General features: G+C 41.5%; 1 protein-coding gene across 1 annotated transcript; it reads right to left on the bottom strand.

Annotated features, from left to right (window-relative positions):
* Positions 1–8,694: 8,694 nt before the first annotated feature.
* On the bottom strand, positions 8,695–11,355 carry LOC146711958 (uncharacterized). Its single transcript, XM_085452977.1, has 2 exons — positions 10,959–11,355; positions 8,695–10,546 (listed from the first exon to the last, which is right to left on the bottom strand). The coding sequence occupies exon 2, from the start codon at positions 10,540–10,542 to the stop codon at positions 8,695–8,697; it is 1,848 nt and encodes a 615-aa protein (XP_085309103.1). The 5' UTR covers positions 10,543–10,546; positions 10,959–11,355.
* Positions 11,356–19,182: the final 7,827 nt, after the last annotated feature.

Consider the following 19,182-nt stretch of genomic DNA (forward strand, 5'->3'; position numbering starts at 1 on the left):
TATGTCTGAACACTTACACAGAGCACGCAAGAAATGACAATGCAGGCATATTTTAGGGTGAAGTAGAGACGGTTGTCTACCAATCGGAGCGCTGGCAGTTTGGAAGGTCAGAGTATCCTTGGGAAAGAGCTCCACTGGACTCTTGTGGACCATGTGTGTGTGTGTGTGTGCGTGTGAATGTTAGGATAAAAGCATTTTGTATAAATGTGCATGTGAATTAGTGAATGAGGCTTATAGTAAGAAAGTGGTTTGAGTGTTAAAATAGAATAGAAAAGGGCTTTATGAGTGTGAGGCTATTTACCATAAAACAGCAGCTGTGCATCAATATTTCAGTTCAAGCACTCAATTAGAAGATTTTTCCAGACAAAATATACCTTTTAAATTTGTTACGATTATTTATTTAATCCTAAATCAAGTTTGATCTCCAGTTAACGATGCAACTGTCAGAAGCTTGGGAAGTGACTAAAGATACATAATAAACTTGATTCACACAAAACTAGTTACAAAGTGTTACATGTATGGAGTCCCTATTTATGGTTAAGGACACAGAACCTGAAGTTGATTCTATAAATGAGAACAGCCGGAATTTCTAATGCTCTCCTAAGATGAAGGGCAAGCAGGGTCAAAAGACAAGAGTGTAAACTCGCATAAAGGTTTTCACTTGCAAAAGCAGCTAGTTGTGTTTATTGTGTAGAGCTGACATTTGGCAGTTTCAGTGTGGAAAGAGTTGACACTATTGAGCACCTTTAATGACTCTAGAGAAAATAAAACATCAATAAAACAACATCTGTGAGCTCTTAATGAAGATCTGAAGACAACATGCTCCTAATGTGGCTTATGTTATCAAACAGACGTTCAATAATTAACAGATAATCCAGCGTGGTGATGAATGGTCGTCGCTGCTCGATAAAAAAGGACGAGAAAAAAAATGTCACAAAAATACAAAAATGTTAAAACATTTCTGCACAACCAACTCTCTGTATTTTAAAACCAAATGACCAGACTTGTCGATAATTTGCATTAATTAATTGAATATTTATGGCCTCAAGAGGACAACTCATGACGTTTGGTCGACCCTCTGACCTTTTCCTCGTGACTGTGGTCTGCAGCTCATTCAAACTTCCTCGCAAACTCATCAAAATTAAAATGACATATTGCAGTAACACATTCATGATCCCACGTGGTTAAACCATCTTTTGTGAGCACTTCATTTAATTCCTAATTTCAGCACCTCTAGTCTGGCCCAGACTAATGAATCCATTTCAGTATGAGCGGCTCTTTAAGGCAGAGCGACCCCCATCTATTCAGTGGCAGGAATACTCTGGGGATTTTAATGGGAATTTAACTTGGATGTATAAAATCAAATTAACTGATGAAAGCATTTAATGCTATATTTGTAATCTAGAGACCACTTGGCAACGTTCACAATGCAGATATGTGTTCATTAATCATTTGGCCAAGGATCTCTACTTGCCAAATAGGGGTCAGTGAATTGTCTGTATTCTTAATGATACTAATCAATGTGTACGTTTATATTCAGGATCAGCTTACTGTTTACCAGCAGAGATTCACACAAGAGGCCCTTGACAGTGTAATGAAAATGTAAAGCTGCACATGATTATCCATACTATGTGCTGACATGGTTATTATAATGGCCTTTGGGCAATAATGAGGTTGTGTTAATAGACTCAAGTAAAGCAACAAAGGGACCGATACTAAAGATTTGTTTTGCTATAGTATCCCAGTGCAATCAGAGAAACAGTTCTTTTCCCAAAACAATAAAAATGTAAATGTATTTACATTTTGTATTTTATTTATGATAAAACACTTAAGAATTATTAGAATTTATAGAAAACTGCCATATATCACTTCACAAAGCAGTTATTATGCATATAAAAAGGTCAAACTAGGAATCCTTATTTTACTAATCTAGTACTGTTTGTATTATGAATTATACAGGAAAAAAAAGAGGCTAAAAGTCAAATGAAGCCAAACTAAATCTAGTTCTAATAAAATGTGCCACAAACTTAAATCGCACAGCCTGACTAAACTAATAACAGCCACACGTTTCTTTAGTAGCAGCAGCTTCCACTACAGGACTGAGGAAGCTATGTGGGGTTGTTCCTGCCTGGACATTCGCAGTCCATTTATATTTCTTAACTGAGCCTAACTCAACTCTGAGTGAAGCTACAGCATGCAAACCTTTTGTCAACCCTTCAGTTGTCTGTTAACTTTGTGTTTTGGGTCATTTGAAATGTCTTGATACTGCTTACAAATGATTGTCTCCTGAAAGTTTGCAAGATGTTCAGAACCTGAGGAAGCAACGCAGCTTTAAATGTTGCACAGTTGGGCAAAGAGTTTCTTCAAACATAGCATTGTGCAGGTGTGGCCCGGGTGAATCCAGGAGGTCCTTAAACTTTAAAGTCTCATTATATTTGTTGTAGAGCAGTTGGTTCCTTTGTGCTGTCCTTCCATTAGCAGTATACTTATTCAGTGTTTTCCTCTTTGGATGCATGAACACAGATTGATTTCTAAATGTTGCATCCTTTTGAGCTCTTTTTGACATCTTTTACATTAGCGTATTGCACTTTTTCAGGATTCCCACTCTTATAGGTGCAGCAGTAGTCCTGAAATTTTTCATCATTTGTCTCATGTGGACTGAAGAAGCTCAGACTCCTTAGATTTGCTATAATGGGTCATGTTGTGATACCAGCTTATCATTCTGAAGTGAAACAGATTGTTAGTACTTCACTACACTCTCATGTCCTTAGCATAAAACACCTGACTCCATTCAGCTTTTGGAGAAGGTTTATTTCCACTTTCCAGTCTGGGTTGTGATGATTCAACTCGTCCTGTTTTGGCCTGTCATAGTTCATATTCTGTAAATGAAAACTATCTTCAAAATAATCATCAACAGTAATCTCCAGACCAAAGACGAGGACTTGTGCTTTTAGATATTTGAGACCATATCATATAAAATGATGTATTTATGTAGTGTTTTATTGGATTGTGCTGTCGAATATGTTGGATTGTTTGTGTTTTCTCCTCAATATTTATAAAATATTTGATTATGACATTGTTTTTCCATCCAAAAATTCATAATCCTTGCATTTTTAATATTAGGTTTTAAGTTTTGTGTTCTTCCATCTGTTTTTTTTACCTTATTATTCTTCATGTTGACCTTGCTTCATAAAGTTTTAATGTCTCCGTGAGAAAACAAACAATACATATACATGCCAGACACTCGTCTAACCCAAGGCCGGCACACGCTCACGCTCCACCTTGCTGTTTCAATGCCAAACTAGTTCCCGTCTCTAGCTGTGCCGTCTCTCACTTTCTGTGGACAGAACATGTATTTGCATCTTAAGATGTGCTTATTCCATCAAACATTCATGAATCTAGACTGACTGTTCACACAGAATTCAGAGGACTTTGGCTCAGACAGACATTAACAGTCCCAGACATTTTGTCCACATAATATGACATCTTTTAATGAGGGATGGGATCCATATTGGAAACAGGGGAATTTGAGTCAGGATAGCACGGTGTTTAAAAAAGAACATCAGGAAAAAATATCACGCAGCATTTCGCCCTCATTTTTTCTCTGTTGTGTAGAAGTATTTTATTTATGGCCACTCTGGGTGAGAGAGAAAAAACATACAAGTTCATTTATTACCCGTTAAACGTGAGAAATTTCCTCTGTCGTGCAGCAGAATTACAGCGCTACAGAGCATGAACAGTGTCAGAACGAACAGCAGACGGTTTCTCACACTGTAGCTTATTTTATTGATATACAATAAGACAAATCATTGGACAATCAACTTGCCTTTCCACTGCCTTCATGCCTTGTGTGCTCAATAGGACAAACCTCGCATCAGTCCAGATAATAGTCCCAAAATATCATCATGTTCCTCTTGTAACTCACTTTGCTTTCCACCCAAATTATTTTCCTCCCCAGATGATAACTTGTGCAGAGGGAAAGCAGGGAGGCAGGAGCATTCTCTGAAGCACATGTCAGCAAACATGGCAGTGAACTTTAAAAGTAATTTATTCAGCAGACGAGAGCTGAGGAAGATTGATGTTCATATTTCATCCATCAATGGTTTTCATAATTCACTAGCCTGGTGGACGGGTGCTAGTCAGAGCTTGTCAAGCAAGCTATGGCAAGTACATTCTCAATTCAGCCAGCTTATTGATAATCAAATCTTGCCAGTGAGCATGTCTTGTGTTACACAATGATCAGAGCAAACGTTGCTCTCCGGAGAGCGCAGAGGGGAAAAGGCAGCAATGCCGGCCCTGCAGTCAGTGACTGCACAACAGCCGAATCGGGAGGCTGAGACATCAAACTCCACAAAACTGTCACAAGTCACAGGAATAAGTTTTCTTTAAAGATAGGGGCCGTGTTATGCTGGGGGACCCTCTTAAGAAAATATCTTCTGTTCCTGAACTCTAGTGATTTTTTTTAAATGCAGAACCGAATTTAATTTACATCTTATTAAGTGAAGATAAATCAATGAAGGGGTGTAGTAAACAAAATGAATGGGATAGCTTGATGTTGATCTTAAAGCCAGAGTTTTCAGTGTCACAAAAAAGTCACTTTATAGGACAGCAACCTCTTTGCAACTAGTAAAAAATCATTAGTTGCCTGGTGACTCAATTGAATTCTTTTGCATTCAGTGACAAATTGCAAGTAGCAACTGGTCATCCTTTCATTTGCTGTTGACTGCACAGGTCACCTGGTGGGAGTCTCCAGACAATCTAACCTGACAGACTGCAATCACTCAGTGCAGCTTTGAAAGTCAATGGCTAATTTGTCTAATTTCTATGTTGGGTTTGTGTTTCCAGCACTGCTAGTTTAGAAACTTATTCTCTTTAACGACAAAAACAAGACGAACATCTTTTACTTGCTAGCAAGGGCGGCCCCGGCCGGTGTCTCAGAAAGCATTCTGAATCCTACTGCAGAGTGACCCCAACGACGGCCCCCGCTTGCTGCCTTTTATTGGGAAAACAGTTAACACAATACACAGCAAAAGCACCTCCCACTGTAAAACCCCCAAATGCTTCTAAGACAAGGCACTATGTGTGTGTATGTGTAAACGTCTGTATGCATGTGAGAATGTGTGTGTGTGTGTGTGTGTTTGAGTGAGTGTGTGAGAATGTGTCTCTCTCTGTGTGCATGACTTCCTGCTCATCAAAAGGATCATAAAAGCAGGAAGCAACATCACAAGAAACAGATCTTCCAGATGTATCTGCAATAAAAGCCTCTCCAGCCAGTCAGAGACAAAGGAATGTCTTGATCCTATAGATTGAACTCAGACCTTACAATTTTAAGAAGCACAATGACAACATTCAACAATTAGACTTTAACAGTCTAATTTATAGATGCCAAATTATAGATGCCAACACATTTCTCTTTAAAATACAGGATTTGATTCAGCTGGCTTCTACATGGTTGCATTTATAATCTTATATAAAAACACATGTCATTTTCCTTTTCAATTGCCCTCCAGTAGCAAACACATCACTATGTGCAGAGGAATTTCTGAGTTTCACTGTATTTTTTCTTTCAGATCTTAGGTTCTGGCTCGTCTGTAGCTTATTGCAGAAGATTCACAATAAGCAGCGACAGATTGCTGATTTTTCACAGTTAACACGTTGTATTCCCATCACAAACAAATCGAATGTAACTGCCAACTCGGACCCCGTTCAATCCCAGACTGATTGCATGCTGACTCTGTGTTATTGCTCTTTTATCGCCATCTTGACACTGCAGAGTCACTTTGTAGATGGTTGCAGATGTAGTCCCCGTCTTCAAAGCAACTGTTTCAAAAGCAAAGTTAATTACCCACAATCAGTCGGTAATTTTGGTCACGCTGTGGTCTCCAGGATAACTGTTTTCTTTAGTGTGACTGCATTAGCCTGGCTAAAGATTACTATGGTACGTTATTCTTTAATTATAACCTGGTCTGAAGGTAGTTGTGTCAAAGTTTCAGTTTAAAGCTGTCAGTAAGTGCCATATTTTCATTAATTACTTAGATGAAAATATTCTCCAAGGGCATTATAATTTGTCCGCCGAAGGAGAGAGAAAGCCTGGCAATGCCATAACAGTTCATATATTATAATATATTGCATTGTCTCTTAAGTATTCCTCTCAAAAGATTATCACCGTGGCTGTGTTTGCCATGGTGTTGTTTTTTTTCTAAGTATTTGTAGAAATCCCTTTTCCCTGTGCATCTTTTGTTTACTTACTTTCCGTCCTTGTCTGTTTCCCTCATTGGATTCACCTGTGTGAAATGCTACGCTAACTAAGACTTCCAGCGCATTCAACCGTGGTGGAAGGTGGTGGAGAAAGCAGGAGAAATATGAGACTGCAGAGGGCACAGGCTAAACTAAAACTGACCGGAGGGAATCATAGCAGGGTTTGCATGCAGATAGTAGGGTTAGAATCTGGCATCAGCAACACGAATCCATGAACCCAATCTGCCTTGTGTCTACAGGGCAGGCTGCTGGTGGCACATGGTACTTAGGCAGAAATGTGTGGCTGTGGAAAGAAACCCACTAAAATCAGTAACTGGCTTTTCCTCCACTTTTTTCAAAGACATTTCTGGTTCAGAATCAGTCGCATCAAAATCAGTTTGATGCAACGCCACAAAGTCAAATATGTACAAAGCAAAGCAAAACAATCTTATCTGTGCATCCTATTCGATGCTAATCAGCTAATTATGCTAACGTACTGAACAAGGAAAGTGAATATTGTACCCACGAAGCATCTGCATATTAAAATTGTCATTGCGAACATAAGATGCAAACTTTTTATGTATTCATGGGTGACAAAACCGTTTCAGCTCTGTTAGATTGTCATTCTCTTCAGTTTTCAACCGGAAAAATTAGAAAACTGAAAAATGTGTTGGGAAACACTGGGGTAATGTTTTACATTTGAATAATTGAGTTCGGGATATTATTTATTTAATTATCAGTTTGACTAATCAGAACTAAATGGATGCCAACTGAAGGACTTCGTACTACCTACAGCCCTGACGACATCTTTTAGTCAAAAAGGAATAATTTTAGGTCGACTTATTGTAATCTTTTAATATTGAGGGAAAGAAAGCTTTCCAATTTGCATCAGGTGAAATGCTCTTATTGAAATTCTCTCAACTGTCTTAACCTGTCAGCCATAAATAATTATATATAGATATATAAAAAAAAAATCCCAATCAAAATGCAAGGAAGTGCATGCCTGTCAGTTAATATTTAATGAGCAATATGCAGTTTGCGATGAGGGAAATGGAATTACTGATGGAATTGTTTTCCTCGCTCTAATTTCATAAAGGGCATAGAAAGGAGGCAGGAAATGGCTCCCCTCTGCTGAACCTGGATGCTGTAAAAATTATAAAACTTTCCAGGTAACTTTTTCCACACAACACTGACGCAGAGGTAATCAGAGGTTACTGTTCAAACTCGAGCTGTCATTGTTTTGGCAGTGTCACGGCAGAGGCAGCCTGGACTTCAGCTTCATATGTTCACCATCGGCCTGTTTGCAACAACAAGCAGGTTTCCAGCTGCCTGGGGAGTCTCGCACATAAAGCCGCCTTGATGCACTTCTCCCTGACGTTACATGACTAATTGCTTCCCAAATGTTCTGCCTAGACGCTTGTTTCGATTTGTAACAGGCCTGATAAATTCTCTCTCAATGGTCGTCTCAGACAGAGCACTACCTCTAGATGACCATGGCTGACAGCTTATCATGGCCCACGAGTTTTGTTTTCTTCATTGTTTGGAGTTTCGACAGGGATGGATGTCTCAGTAAGTCAAGGAAGACAAATGATGACAAATCCTGTACACAACACTGAATATCCTGGATGCTGCCCGGGACTCTGTGGAGTTCCTACTGAGCCATTTTATTTTATTTTATTTATTTTCTCTGCTTGCAGACATTTTATCTCTGCGTTCTTTTTAATTTATTTGATACATGGAGATGTCAACTGTGGATAAAGAGTGGTGGAAGCAGTATTGATATACTTTGGTAAAAACTGCCAATATGACGGCGTAAAAATACCACAGTGTAAAAATGAATACAGATTAGTTCCCTTATTGTGTTCCCTTTAAATTACAATGTACTCATAAATATAAAAGCATTTGCTTTGCGGGGGGGGGGGGGGGGGAAGTATTCCCAGCACTAAATAATAGGGAGTTATAACTAGGGTTGCAAAGGGGCGGAAAATTTCCGGTAAATTTCCGAAAAGTTTCCGGTAAATTTCCATGGTAAGTTAAGCTTGGGAATTTTGGAAATATTCCATATTGGAAACTGTCCATGGAAATAATGGGAATTATGGAAATTAATGGGAATTTAGGAGAACTAACTGGGAATATATTATTTCCAAGCATAAATATAAACAGAAATCATAAGAAAACCTCCATGCAAAATGTTTTCAACAGATATTTAAACAGATTTATTTGTAAGTACAGTAGAATAGAACACGTTTCAATAACTTGTTTCATGGATGAATAAAAACAGAAATGTTGAGTTCAATATTACCATCCCCTAACCCCGCTCATTCAAAAATGCCCCCTGTCCAAAAATCTCCACAAAGTCCCATTCAAAAGGTTAAATGAAAAATGCCACTTATCCTCCAAAACGTCCCATTAAACATTCAAATCTTCCTTCAAGCAATCCTCTTTTCTCATTTTTGCTCAGTCAATAGACTCTTCCTGGACCTCATCATCATCCAACAACATGTCCACTTCCTCAGCATCCAACTCTGAGTCTTCCTCTTCAGTGTCACTTTCCAGCTTTGTTGAGGATGGCTCTGTGTCAGGCTCAAAGAGCCGTAGGTTTGCCCGAATGCCGACCAGCTTTTCCACTCTCACATTTGTGAGCCTGTTGCGAACCTTTGTGTGGGTGTTGCCAAACAGTGACCAGTTGCGCTCGGAGGCGGCTGATGATGGTGGGATTTGGAGGAGGATGGAGGCTACAGGTGCAAGGGCCTCAGATTCACATAGTCCCTTCCACCAGGTGGCTGCAGATATGTGCTGGCATGACTGCCATATTCCATCCCCTTTCCAAAGACCTTGCTTTGTTTGATACTTTGCCAAACTGCCTAGAACTTTGCCTTTATCGAGACCCAGGTGGTCAGACATGGCTGTAATGACCGCATAGGCACCGTTGATCTCTTCCCCGGAAAGTATGCCCTTGTCATATTTGGGGTCCAGCATGTATGCTGCTGCATGCACTGGCTTCATGCAGAACTCCCTCCGCTGTTCCAATGACTTGACCACAGCCGTTTCCTCTGCTTTCAGTAGTAGGGAAGTGGGCAGAATTGTCTGGATTTCTTCTTTGAGTTCTGCAAAAAGGCACTGGACATCTGACAAGATGGCACCATCCCCCTCTATCTTCGCTATTGCTGCTGCAATAGGTTTGAGGATTTTCTGACTGCTAGATACTCTTTCCCAGAACACATCATCCAAGATGACCTTCTTGATGTCACTGTCGATGCCTACAGACTGGGATATGGCCATCTCTTGCAGAGACTCCTTTCCCTCCAGAAGGCTGTCAAACATGATAACAACACCACCCCATCGCGTTATGCTGGGAAGCTTCAGTGTAGTACTCTTGTTCTTTTCCTTTTGCTTTGACAGAAATGTAGCGGAAGTTACTTGTTTGCCTTTAACATATTTCAGAACTTGCTTCACTCTCTTATTCAGAGTGTCCATTGTTTTTAGTGCCATTATGTCTTTTAGGAGAAGATTTAGTGTATGGGCTGCACAGCCAATAGTAGTTATATGAGGGTAGGTCTCCTCCACATGTGCCCAGGCAACCTTCATGTTGGCTGCGTTGTCAGTGACCAGTGCAAAAACTTTATCTGGTCCAAGGTCATTGATGATCACTTTTAGCTCATCTGCAATGTATTGGCCTGTGTGTCTGTTTTCCTTTGTGTCTACACTCTTGTAGAACACAGGCTGAGGAGTGGTGATTATGTAGTTAATAATTCCTTGTCCCCTGATATTGGACCATCCATCAGAGATGACTGAAATACAGTCAGCTTGGTCAATGGTCTGTTTCACCTTTGCTTGAACTCGACTGAACTCTTCATCCAGTAGATGAGTAGACAATGCATGTCTGGTTGGGGGAATGTATGCTGGTCGGAGAACATTCAAAAATCTCTTCCAGTACACATTGGATGTCAGCATCAGGGGTGAGCCAGTTGCATAGATTGCACGAGCGAAACACTCATCTGCGTTTTTCTGGCTAGTGTCATCCATAAAATCAAAGAATCCTCTGATGCCAGAGGGACCAGGAGCTGATGAGTGGGTATCTGACTCTGATACAGCTGAAACAGATTCATTTTCCCCTTGAGTGGAATTCCTGGCTGCTGCATGTGTTGGGCCTTGAGGAATTTTTTTGCACTTTGCAATGTGCTGCTGCATTTTTGTGGCATTCTTCACGTACGTCTTATCACAATACTTACACATATATACAGATTTCCCTTGTACATTAGCTGGTGTAAAATGTCTCCACACATCAGATAGCGCACGTGGCATTTTTCTGTAAAATAAAACAAGAGCTTGTAAAAATGCTAATGCAATGCAAGAGATCGTAATAATACAATTGCAATATGATAATAAACAGATATAAATAGTAAGGCTAGCTAAACAACTGGAATGATCTTCAAAACAAAACAACCAAATGAGGAAGCTAGCATCTTCTTTATGTTATACTAGCTATGGCTTATTTAGCATCTAACAGATGCTAGCATTTTATTTAGCATCTTATCAGATGCTAGCATTTTATTTAGCATCTTATCAGATGCTAGCATTTTATTTAGCATCTTATCAGATGCTAGCATTTTATTTAGCATCTTATCAGATTGCTATCTACCAGATTAATACATTTTATGTGATATTCACAATTTAAACATTTAATGAATATATTTTCCCATAATATCATCAAAACTTACCTCACTTGTTAAGTCCACAGGCTCAAATGTGTGCCTTTAATACTCTTTGTCCTTCAGGCTCAAAAGTGTGGTCCATGTGTACATGTGATGGAGGCATGCACAGTGCCAGTAGGTGGTCTCAATAGCCATGCAGCAAGCTTGTGCTCTGTACATGTGATTAAGGAATGGCATGGATATTCAAGTGTATTTGAATTGCATTTGTTTGTTTTTGTCAATATTATGCTAAAATATACTTTCCTCAACTATATTTAAGTTCCCTAAGAAGAGCCAACCTTCAATTTTGAAAATTCCCACTTTATTCCCATAAATTCCCGTTAATTCCCGTTTATTCCCATAAATTCCCGTTAATTCCCGTTAATTCCCATGGAAAGATTCCATCTTTGAAAATTCCGGGAATTTTGCAACCCTAGTTATAACACTAATAGGGCCATTTGAAATAATATAGCAGTCACATTGGATTTTAAGTGTTCTGTGTAGTTACAGAAGCAAAATCTAGAGCTTCCCAACCTATTTGTTAAGACCCTAACAAAGGCATTTAAGATAAATGTGAGGTGTCCTGATGGGGGAATAACCAAACATATTCTGCTTCACTCTTTTTAATCTTATATTCATACTTAAAGCAGCTGATATAGCTGCTTACAGTCCAGCAGTGGCAACTAAGAGGCCAACAGGAGCTATTTCTCATCACTGAAAACCAGTAAGTTTCATTCTTTGACTCGTCAGTTTGATCTGTCTTTCTAAAGGACATTATTGATTATTTAAATAAACTTTATAAACTGTAGGTGTAGAGAGTGTGTGAGAGTTTCCCCTTCATTTGATAAGATTTCACTATTTTGAGTAGGACAAAAACGATCAGCCTGCTGAGGACATCTTCTGTTTCTGTTGCAAAGGGCCTGAAGGACAACTAAGCTACATCGTGATAACACAGTCTGCATACAAATGATAGAAGTCGTCACCTCAGTGTTACTCACTGGTTTTTTGGACTCTGCATGTTGAAGCTTTCGTCATATAGCCACTGCCAGGCTAGATTTTTAGAGCCAGCCGTTGCCATATTTGGATGGGAGGGTGGAGTGCTACGCTGTTAGCTAATGCTATCAAGCTTGGTTAGCAATAAGTAGCCTAAGAAAATAATTAATTAAATAACAAATTAACAGTTAGTAAGTTTTCTTCAGTCATCTAGGCTGTTTAGTTCCCCCTTAAGATCATGTATGTTTTCACAATGTTCCCTTAATTTTTTTTGCAGTGTATATTTTGGCTTTGGTGAATGTATACCTTTGATGAACTCTACTTTGTAACTGGCTAAATTATTTTTAAGATAAGCCCATTAGCCCAAAAACTTCAAAATGGGCCTTGAGTTGTGATGAAAGGGTAAATAACACAGTTCTGCTTTTTTAACACCTTAGTCTATGGAGACAGCCCCAAGTGGTCACTAGTGGAACTGCAGTTCTTGAGCGAGATTGCCACTCTGTTAAAAGTACTGTTCTCTTATACCTATGGTAATACTGACTAAAACACATGCATATATTTGACACTTTTAATTTGTGTCTGCTGAAAGATGAGGAACAAGCTTTACTAATCTCATTAAGGTTAGAAAGGTAACCTCACTTTACTTCTGCCATTTCTGTCTCTGGCACATAGCCTGTGTCGTATCTAAAAAGTTTAAAAACAAAATCTGTCTTGCAACATTTCAAATGTTTAAAATATAAGATCATAATTTAATAAATGTGTAATTTTTCCATTTGAAAGCTAAAGTAAAAGCAAGAAGGAGTGGTAATAGCCAAGTAAAGTGGAGATGTCATTGCAACATTCCTTCCCATGTTTACTTGTGTTTACTAAAGTGTAAAAAAAAAAGCCGTTTATTTTGTTGTAGCCCAAATCTTCTTCAGCACTAAATCTGCTGCAAGCCGGCTGTGATAACAAAGGGGTCCAGGCTGAGGGCATGATGAGTTTCAGCTGCAGTGTGATTGTGCTCGTTATGGACGGAGAGCCTCTGTTACAATGCACCCAAGAGCATTTTGCATTAGACCTGTGAAAGAAGCCTAAAGCAACTTCTCAACGCTTAATTTGCACATTAATTCTTGCTGACAGGCGTTCAGATAGCCGACGAGAAATGGCTCTGAAAATTAACCTGGTGAATTTCTTAATGGCCCACGAGTGTGTAAAAATATTACAAGTTAATAGGACATTAGTGCTGTGATTTGTGTTCCTTTTAGATATCCCAAAGACTTATAGCTATGCAGAGTTTTAGCAGTTTATCAGCGCGAAAATGTCAAAATCGATAAGTTGCTTTTGTCTAACATCATAATAGTTACTAAAGTTTATTCCTCACCTATTTTTAAGGCTTTAAGTACTGTGCCAGCAAATAAAAGGTGAAATATGTTTATTTTACAAATAATATTCTCAAATTGTGACATGTTATTTTTGGCCTTTCCTTTATTTTTACCTGTATTCTGTAATCTGTTTCATTCTCATTGCCGATAGTGAAACTGATCGAGTCTGCAGTAGCAGGTTGATGGTGGCAGCATGTGTCAGATTACAAGACTTTAACTCAGGAAACTTTTTTGAAGTTAAGTTGTTCACTTTCTCTTTATTCAGGCCAATTTTCTGAAGGTTAGTTTTTTCCAGGGAGTTTTAAGTGTTTTCACTTCCTGCCTTTGTTCTTTTCTCCTTCTTGTTACTGTGGACGTTCATGTGTTCCTTATCCGTCTTCATGCAGACAGGAAGATACTGCCAGCACCGGAAACGTGCTCGTCATCTCCGAGCATGAAGTAAGGAGAGCCTTCAAGAGAGTGAACACCAGGAAAGCAGCAGGACCAGACGGCATCCCAGGTCGTATCCTCAGAGACTGCGCATACCAGCTAGCTCCTGTGTTCACTGAGATATTCAACATCTCTTTATCTCAGTCGGTGATCCCCACATGCTTCAAAGAGTCCATCATTGTTCCTGTCCCGAAGAAACCCCACCCTGCTTCTCTCAATGACTATCGCCCTGTAGCCCTCACCTCAGTAGTGATGAAGTGCTTTGAACGCCTGGTCAGAGACTTCATCATTTCTTCACTACCAGACACACTGGACCCACTACAGTTCGCTTACCGTCCAAATCGTTCCACAGACGATGCCATCTCTCATCTCCTCCACACATCACTCACTCACTTGGACACTAGAAGGGGGAATTATGTTAAAATGCTCTTCATAGACTACAGCTCTGCATTTAACACCATAATTCCCTCCACACTCACCACCAAGCTGGAGCATCTGGGACTCAGCTCATCTATGTGTCAGTGGATCTCCAACTTCCTAACTGGCAGACCACAGGCAGTAAGGATGGGCGGACATGTCTCAGCCTCCACCACTCTCAGCACTGGAGCCCCCCAGGGGTGTGTTCTGAGCCCCCTGCTGTACTCTTTGTACACATGACTGTGTGGCCACTACCAGCTCCACCACCATCATCAAGTTTGCTGACGACACCGTCGTGGTGGGCCTGATCTCTGATAACAACGAGACGGCCTACGTGAAGGAGATTAGGAATCTGGAGAACTGGTGCCAGAGGAACAACCTCCTTCTAAACGTCAGTAAGACAAAGGAGCTGATAGTGGACTTCAGCACTAAGCAGGAGAGGAACTACCAGACCCCCGTCATCAACGAGTGCCCAGTGGAGAGAGTGGACAGCTTCAAATACCTCGGAGTTCACATCACGCAGGACCTGTCATGGTCCTGTCACATCAACACCGTGGTGAAAAAGGCCCGACAGCGTCTCTACCACCTCAGACGCTTGAGAGACTTCCAACTGCCCTCCAAGGTGCTCAGGAACTTTTACTCGTCTTAGAGCAGTTTGATCCCGTCTCCCTTAAGGACCTGACCGCGATAGTTAGTGGCCTAAGATCATCACACTGCCCCTCTGATTCTCTTCCCCCGAGTCTGCTCAAAAACACTTTTAATATTGTTGGCCCTTTTATTCTGAAATTGATTAATACGTCCCTTACTACAGGCTGCGTCCCACTATGCTTCAAACAAGCTGTAGTTCAGCCTCTTCTTAAAAAACAAAACCTGGACCCAACTGTTCTGTCTAATTACAGGCCCATCTCAAAGCTTCCTTTTCTATCTAAAGTTTTGGAGAAAGTGGTCTATCTACAGTTGCAGGCACACCTCGATTCTAATATGATCTCAGAAAAATTTCAATCTGGTTTTAAATCATTACATAGCACTGAGACAGCACTTTTAAGGATTTTTAACGATATTCTCTTAACTATGGATTCTGGCAGCCCTGCTGCCCTTTTACTGTTGGACTTGTCAGCAGCTTTTGACACGGTTGACCACGACATCCTGTTATCACGGCTAGAATCGCATGCTGGCCTAAAAGGATCTGCCCTTCAGTGGTTTCGCTCCTACTTGACAGAAAGGTTCTTTTATGTCAATATGTATGGAACGCCAGGACTGCCATAATGAATTAATTAAATACACCATTAAATAATTAATTAAATGTGTCAATAATTAATTAAAATTGGAATTAATTAATTAAATAAATAGTTATGACACATGTAATTAATTAATTATTGACACATTTAATTAATTATTTATATATTTCACATTTTAATTAATTATTGACACATTTAATTAATTAATTATTGACACATTTAATTAATTATTTATGTATTTCACATTTTAATTAATTATTGACACATTTAATTAATTATTGACACATTTAATTAATTATTTAATGATATATTTATTTATTTCATTTTGGCAGTCCTGACGCCTGGCTCTCGTCATGAAATAATTTTATCTGTCAGCCTCACCCATCAAACTCAGGGGGCGGGGTTAACGCTGCCCATGCAGCTTCTCTAACATTTGATTGGTTGCCGTGCAAAGTAAGTCAAAACAGGTCGATCCTAGATAATCGATTGCTTGTGTAGACTTGGGGCAGCCAGTTATCCCAGAATGCAGATCAAATCACAGGCCGTTTTTCTGTCACCAGCTACACTTTTAACAGTGTTTTAGCCGCGAATGTCGGTATGTCTGGTCAGGTTGTCAACATAGAACATGTTTGCAAAAGTGCTCAGATGTTTTCAGAGATTTCACTAGCTCTGCTAACAGTTAGCATGCAGAGCGCACCGAGGGGGTACATTAACCGGTTTGTTTACATATTCCACTCTCCGTGTTCCACATGTTGCATTCGCAGATTCTCATTTTCACCGAACGATCGTCTCTTTCCGCCTGGTCTTGTGTCTCTGTGCTTCTGTAACATAAAGAACGAGCTGACATTTTTCTCACGAAACCAGCGATCAGCTCAGCAGACCCTCAGTTTACCTGCATGCATCCTCCTCCTCATCTGTCAGCTGTTTAACACCTGCTGCTAATTCAAGAAACACGCCTACGTTACCTGGTGATAGTCACAGTTTAACTGCACAAGATAAGTAAATATAGTATTTTCCCCGAGCGCAGAGCTGCTGGAGCTTGTTTCCTTACAGAGCACTTTATAGGCGAACAGCTTTATCAGCGGCTGATGTCCAATCACCGGCACACAGCTTTCAAACCTCAGCTGAGTTTTAGCTCTTAGTGGTTAAACGCTGGACTTCATTCACTCAGGTTCTGTCTGTCGGGTCACGTTTACTTCGCTGTTTTATTTACAACTGAGCAAATCGGTTTGGCTGAGGTTAAAGTTACGTTTCATAACTGCATAGTTTCACAGACGTTTAATGGTTCACTGGCACATGTGTTAGACTGAACTATCATCTAAATATCATCTGTTTTTTAATAGTTATTCAACTGTATTCTAAGCACCAGCTGTCTGTTAGAATGTGATTTTTTTTCTCTCTCTGTTGGCAGAGGTATAAAAATGCGCAGGAAAATCTGACGTGCATGGCAAACTTCACCGACGATATTTAGGGAGGAATAAACACACATCAAACATAAATGAACCATTTGCCTGTCTCCATAATTGAGAGCATTTTCTCTTCTTATGTCAACACTCTCTCTCTCTCTCTCTCTCTCTTTTTTTTTTTTTTTTGCTTTTTCGGTCATGTTATGTTTACCTGTCAAAGGCTTGTTACAAACTATGAAACACATCGTGCAGACTTCTGGATGTTAGAAGAAAACGAATACTGCTCATGAATGAGACTAAAGGCAGGAAGGTGTCCTTTAAAACTAAACATGTTAATAGGACCTCCCTGTTTATATCATAGTTTATGATATAGCACGTGTATTTCAGTAATAGCCTGCTGAGGCCACTATACGTGCTGGCCTCATATCAAATGTGAAGGCAGACTGAGTCTATGTTTGACGTTTGTTTATATCTAATCTTCCTTTTCAAACATTTAAACAGCAGCGAGTCTGCAGCTGAGGGAATACAAATTCAAATTGTCGGAACAGGTTTGCTCGTTTCTTGGATTCATTTGGTGATTTATTAAATGTATAACTGTGTGGTGGGGCGTGGTCTGCGGTGCCGTGCAGGGAGGGCGGACGCACCTGCACGCAATCCTTAATCACGCCCGCCTAGTTAAAAACACGGGGACTGAAGGGTTTGGGGGTGTTGTGGTGTGGTGAGATGTAAATAAAGATGACTCTGAACGTTGCTCCGTGGTCCCGCCGTGTCTTATTCACGCCACATTGGTGCCGAAACCCAGGAGGCAGCACGGCGGGTCCATATCGGAGCCAGGGAATGGAGGAGCTGGCCCAGAGGGTGGCCGAAATGGCGGCCGCCCAGCGGGAGCAGGCGGCGGAGGTGCGTCGCCAGCAGGAAGAGCTGCAGGACCAGTCCGAGCGGCACCTGGAAAGGATTGGGGAGCTGGCGGCGCTGCTCTGGGCGCCACCCCCACAGGTGTGTCCCGAGGACAGTGAAGCGGTGGAGGAGCCGCGTGAGGCACCTCAGCAGCCGGAGGTGGCAGACGAGGCGCGCGGGGATCTGCGCCTGCCGGAGGAGGGGGAACAGCCAGGTGAAGGGCTGCTCCTGCCGGGAGTGGTGGATGAGCCGCTCCAACCGGAGGCGGCAGACGAGGTGCGCGAGGGTCTGCGCCGGTTGGAGAAAGAGGAGCTGCACGAGGGGCTGCTCGAGCCGGGAGTGGCGGCGGAGGGAGCAGTAGTGACGGAGGAGTCGCGCTATGGGCTGCTCCAGCAGGGAGCGACAGCGGTGACGGAGGGGCCGCGCAAGGAGCTGGAGGTCCCAGTGCCAGGGGAGCTTGCTCGAGTGGAACTGGCGAGCGAGGCGGGCGCCACGCTTGAGATCGCCGTGCTCGCCAGAACGGCCTCACCACCACCAGAGGCCTGTACACGCCACACCTCTGCCCAGCCACCTGTGAGCTGGGGCTCACGCTTGTGCCGGCCGCGCCGGGTGCACCTGTCACGTGTCCGACTTCCGAACCAGCTTTGCCTGCGCCGCTGGATTCGCGGGCGGCCGCCTGAACTCGCACCTCCCCGTCGCTTGGCCGGGGCCTGGGGGTGCCAGCTGTCCGGGCTGATTCCCTCTCCCACTGGCGGTGGGGGAGTAGGTTCGGCCGGATGGCTCCCCGGCCTCAATCGGGCGATGGGGGTATGTGGTGGGGCGTGGTCTGCGGTGCAGTGCAGGGAGGGCGGACGCACCTGCACGGCATCCTTAATCACGCCCGCCTAGTTAAAAACACGGGGACTGAGGGGTTTGGGGGTGTTGTGGTGTGGTGAGATGTAAATAAAGATGACTCTGAACGTTGCTCCGTGGTCCCGCCGTGTCTTATTCACGCCACAAACTGTTATTCTAATCTGCTGCTGAGTCTCTTACACTTTTCTTTATGCTGTATATTTTCACGTCTCTGGAATAGTTGGCAGTTAGTCAGCTGGGAAACTTTGTGTTAACTCATGGAGCTGAGGATATCGTGGATATGCTGACCTCGCTGCGTGGTGTACAGAGCGAGGTCAGCATGATTAATATTCACAATAAAAATATTAGCCGAACATCATGAAGTCTGTATGTGTTTCATAGTGTCGAACAACCTTTGTACAGTTAAAGCCAGCAGTTACTACATGACGGAAACACCAACGTTATCTCTTTTATGTGTTTATACACAGGTCACGCTGATTACTGAACAAAAACCCAAAGATCAGATGTTAAACAGATTTATTTGCTCTCTCTCCTCCTTAAACATGTTTTTAATGTTAGTTATAATTCAGAATTGGCGACTGAAACACGTAGGACACATAAGAACATCAGGAAATAAAACACCGATAAATATAACCTCAGTAAAAGAAGTCAGCGG

This window comes from Copadichromis virginalis, linkage group LG4, assembly GCF_057382275.1.
Source record: "Copadichromis virginalis isolate Kocher_CV1m ecotype Utaka linkage group LG4, C_Virginalis_male_GT1.1, whole genome shotgun sequence".
Lineage (NCBI taxonomy): Eukaryota > Metazoa > Chordata > Actinopteri > Cichliformes > Cichlidae > Copadichromis > Copadichromis virginalis.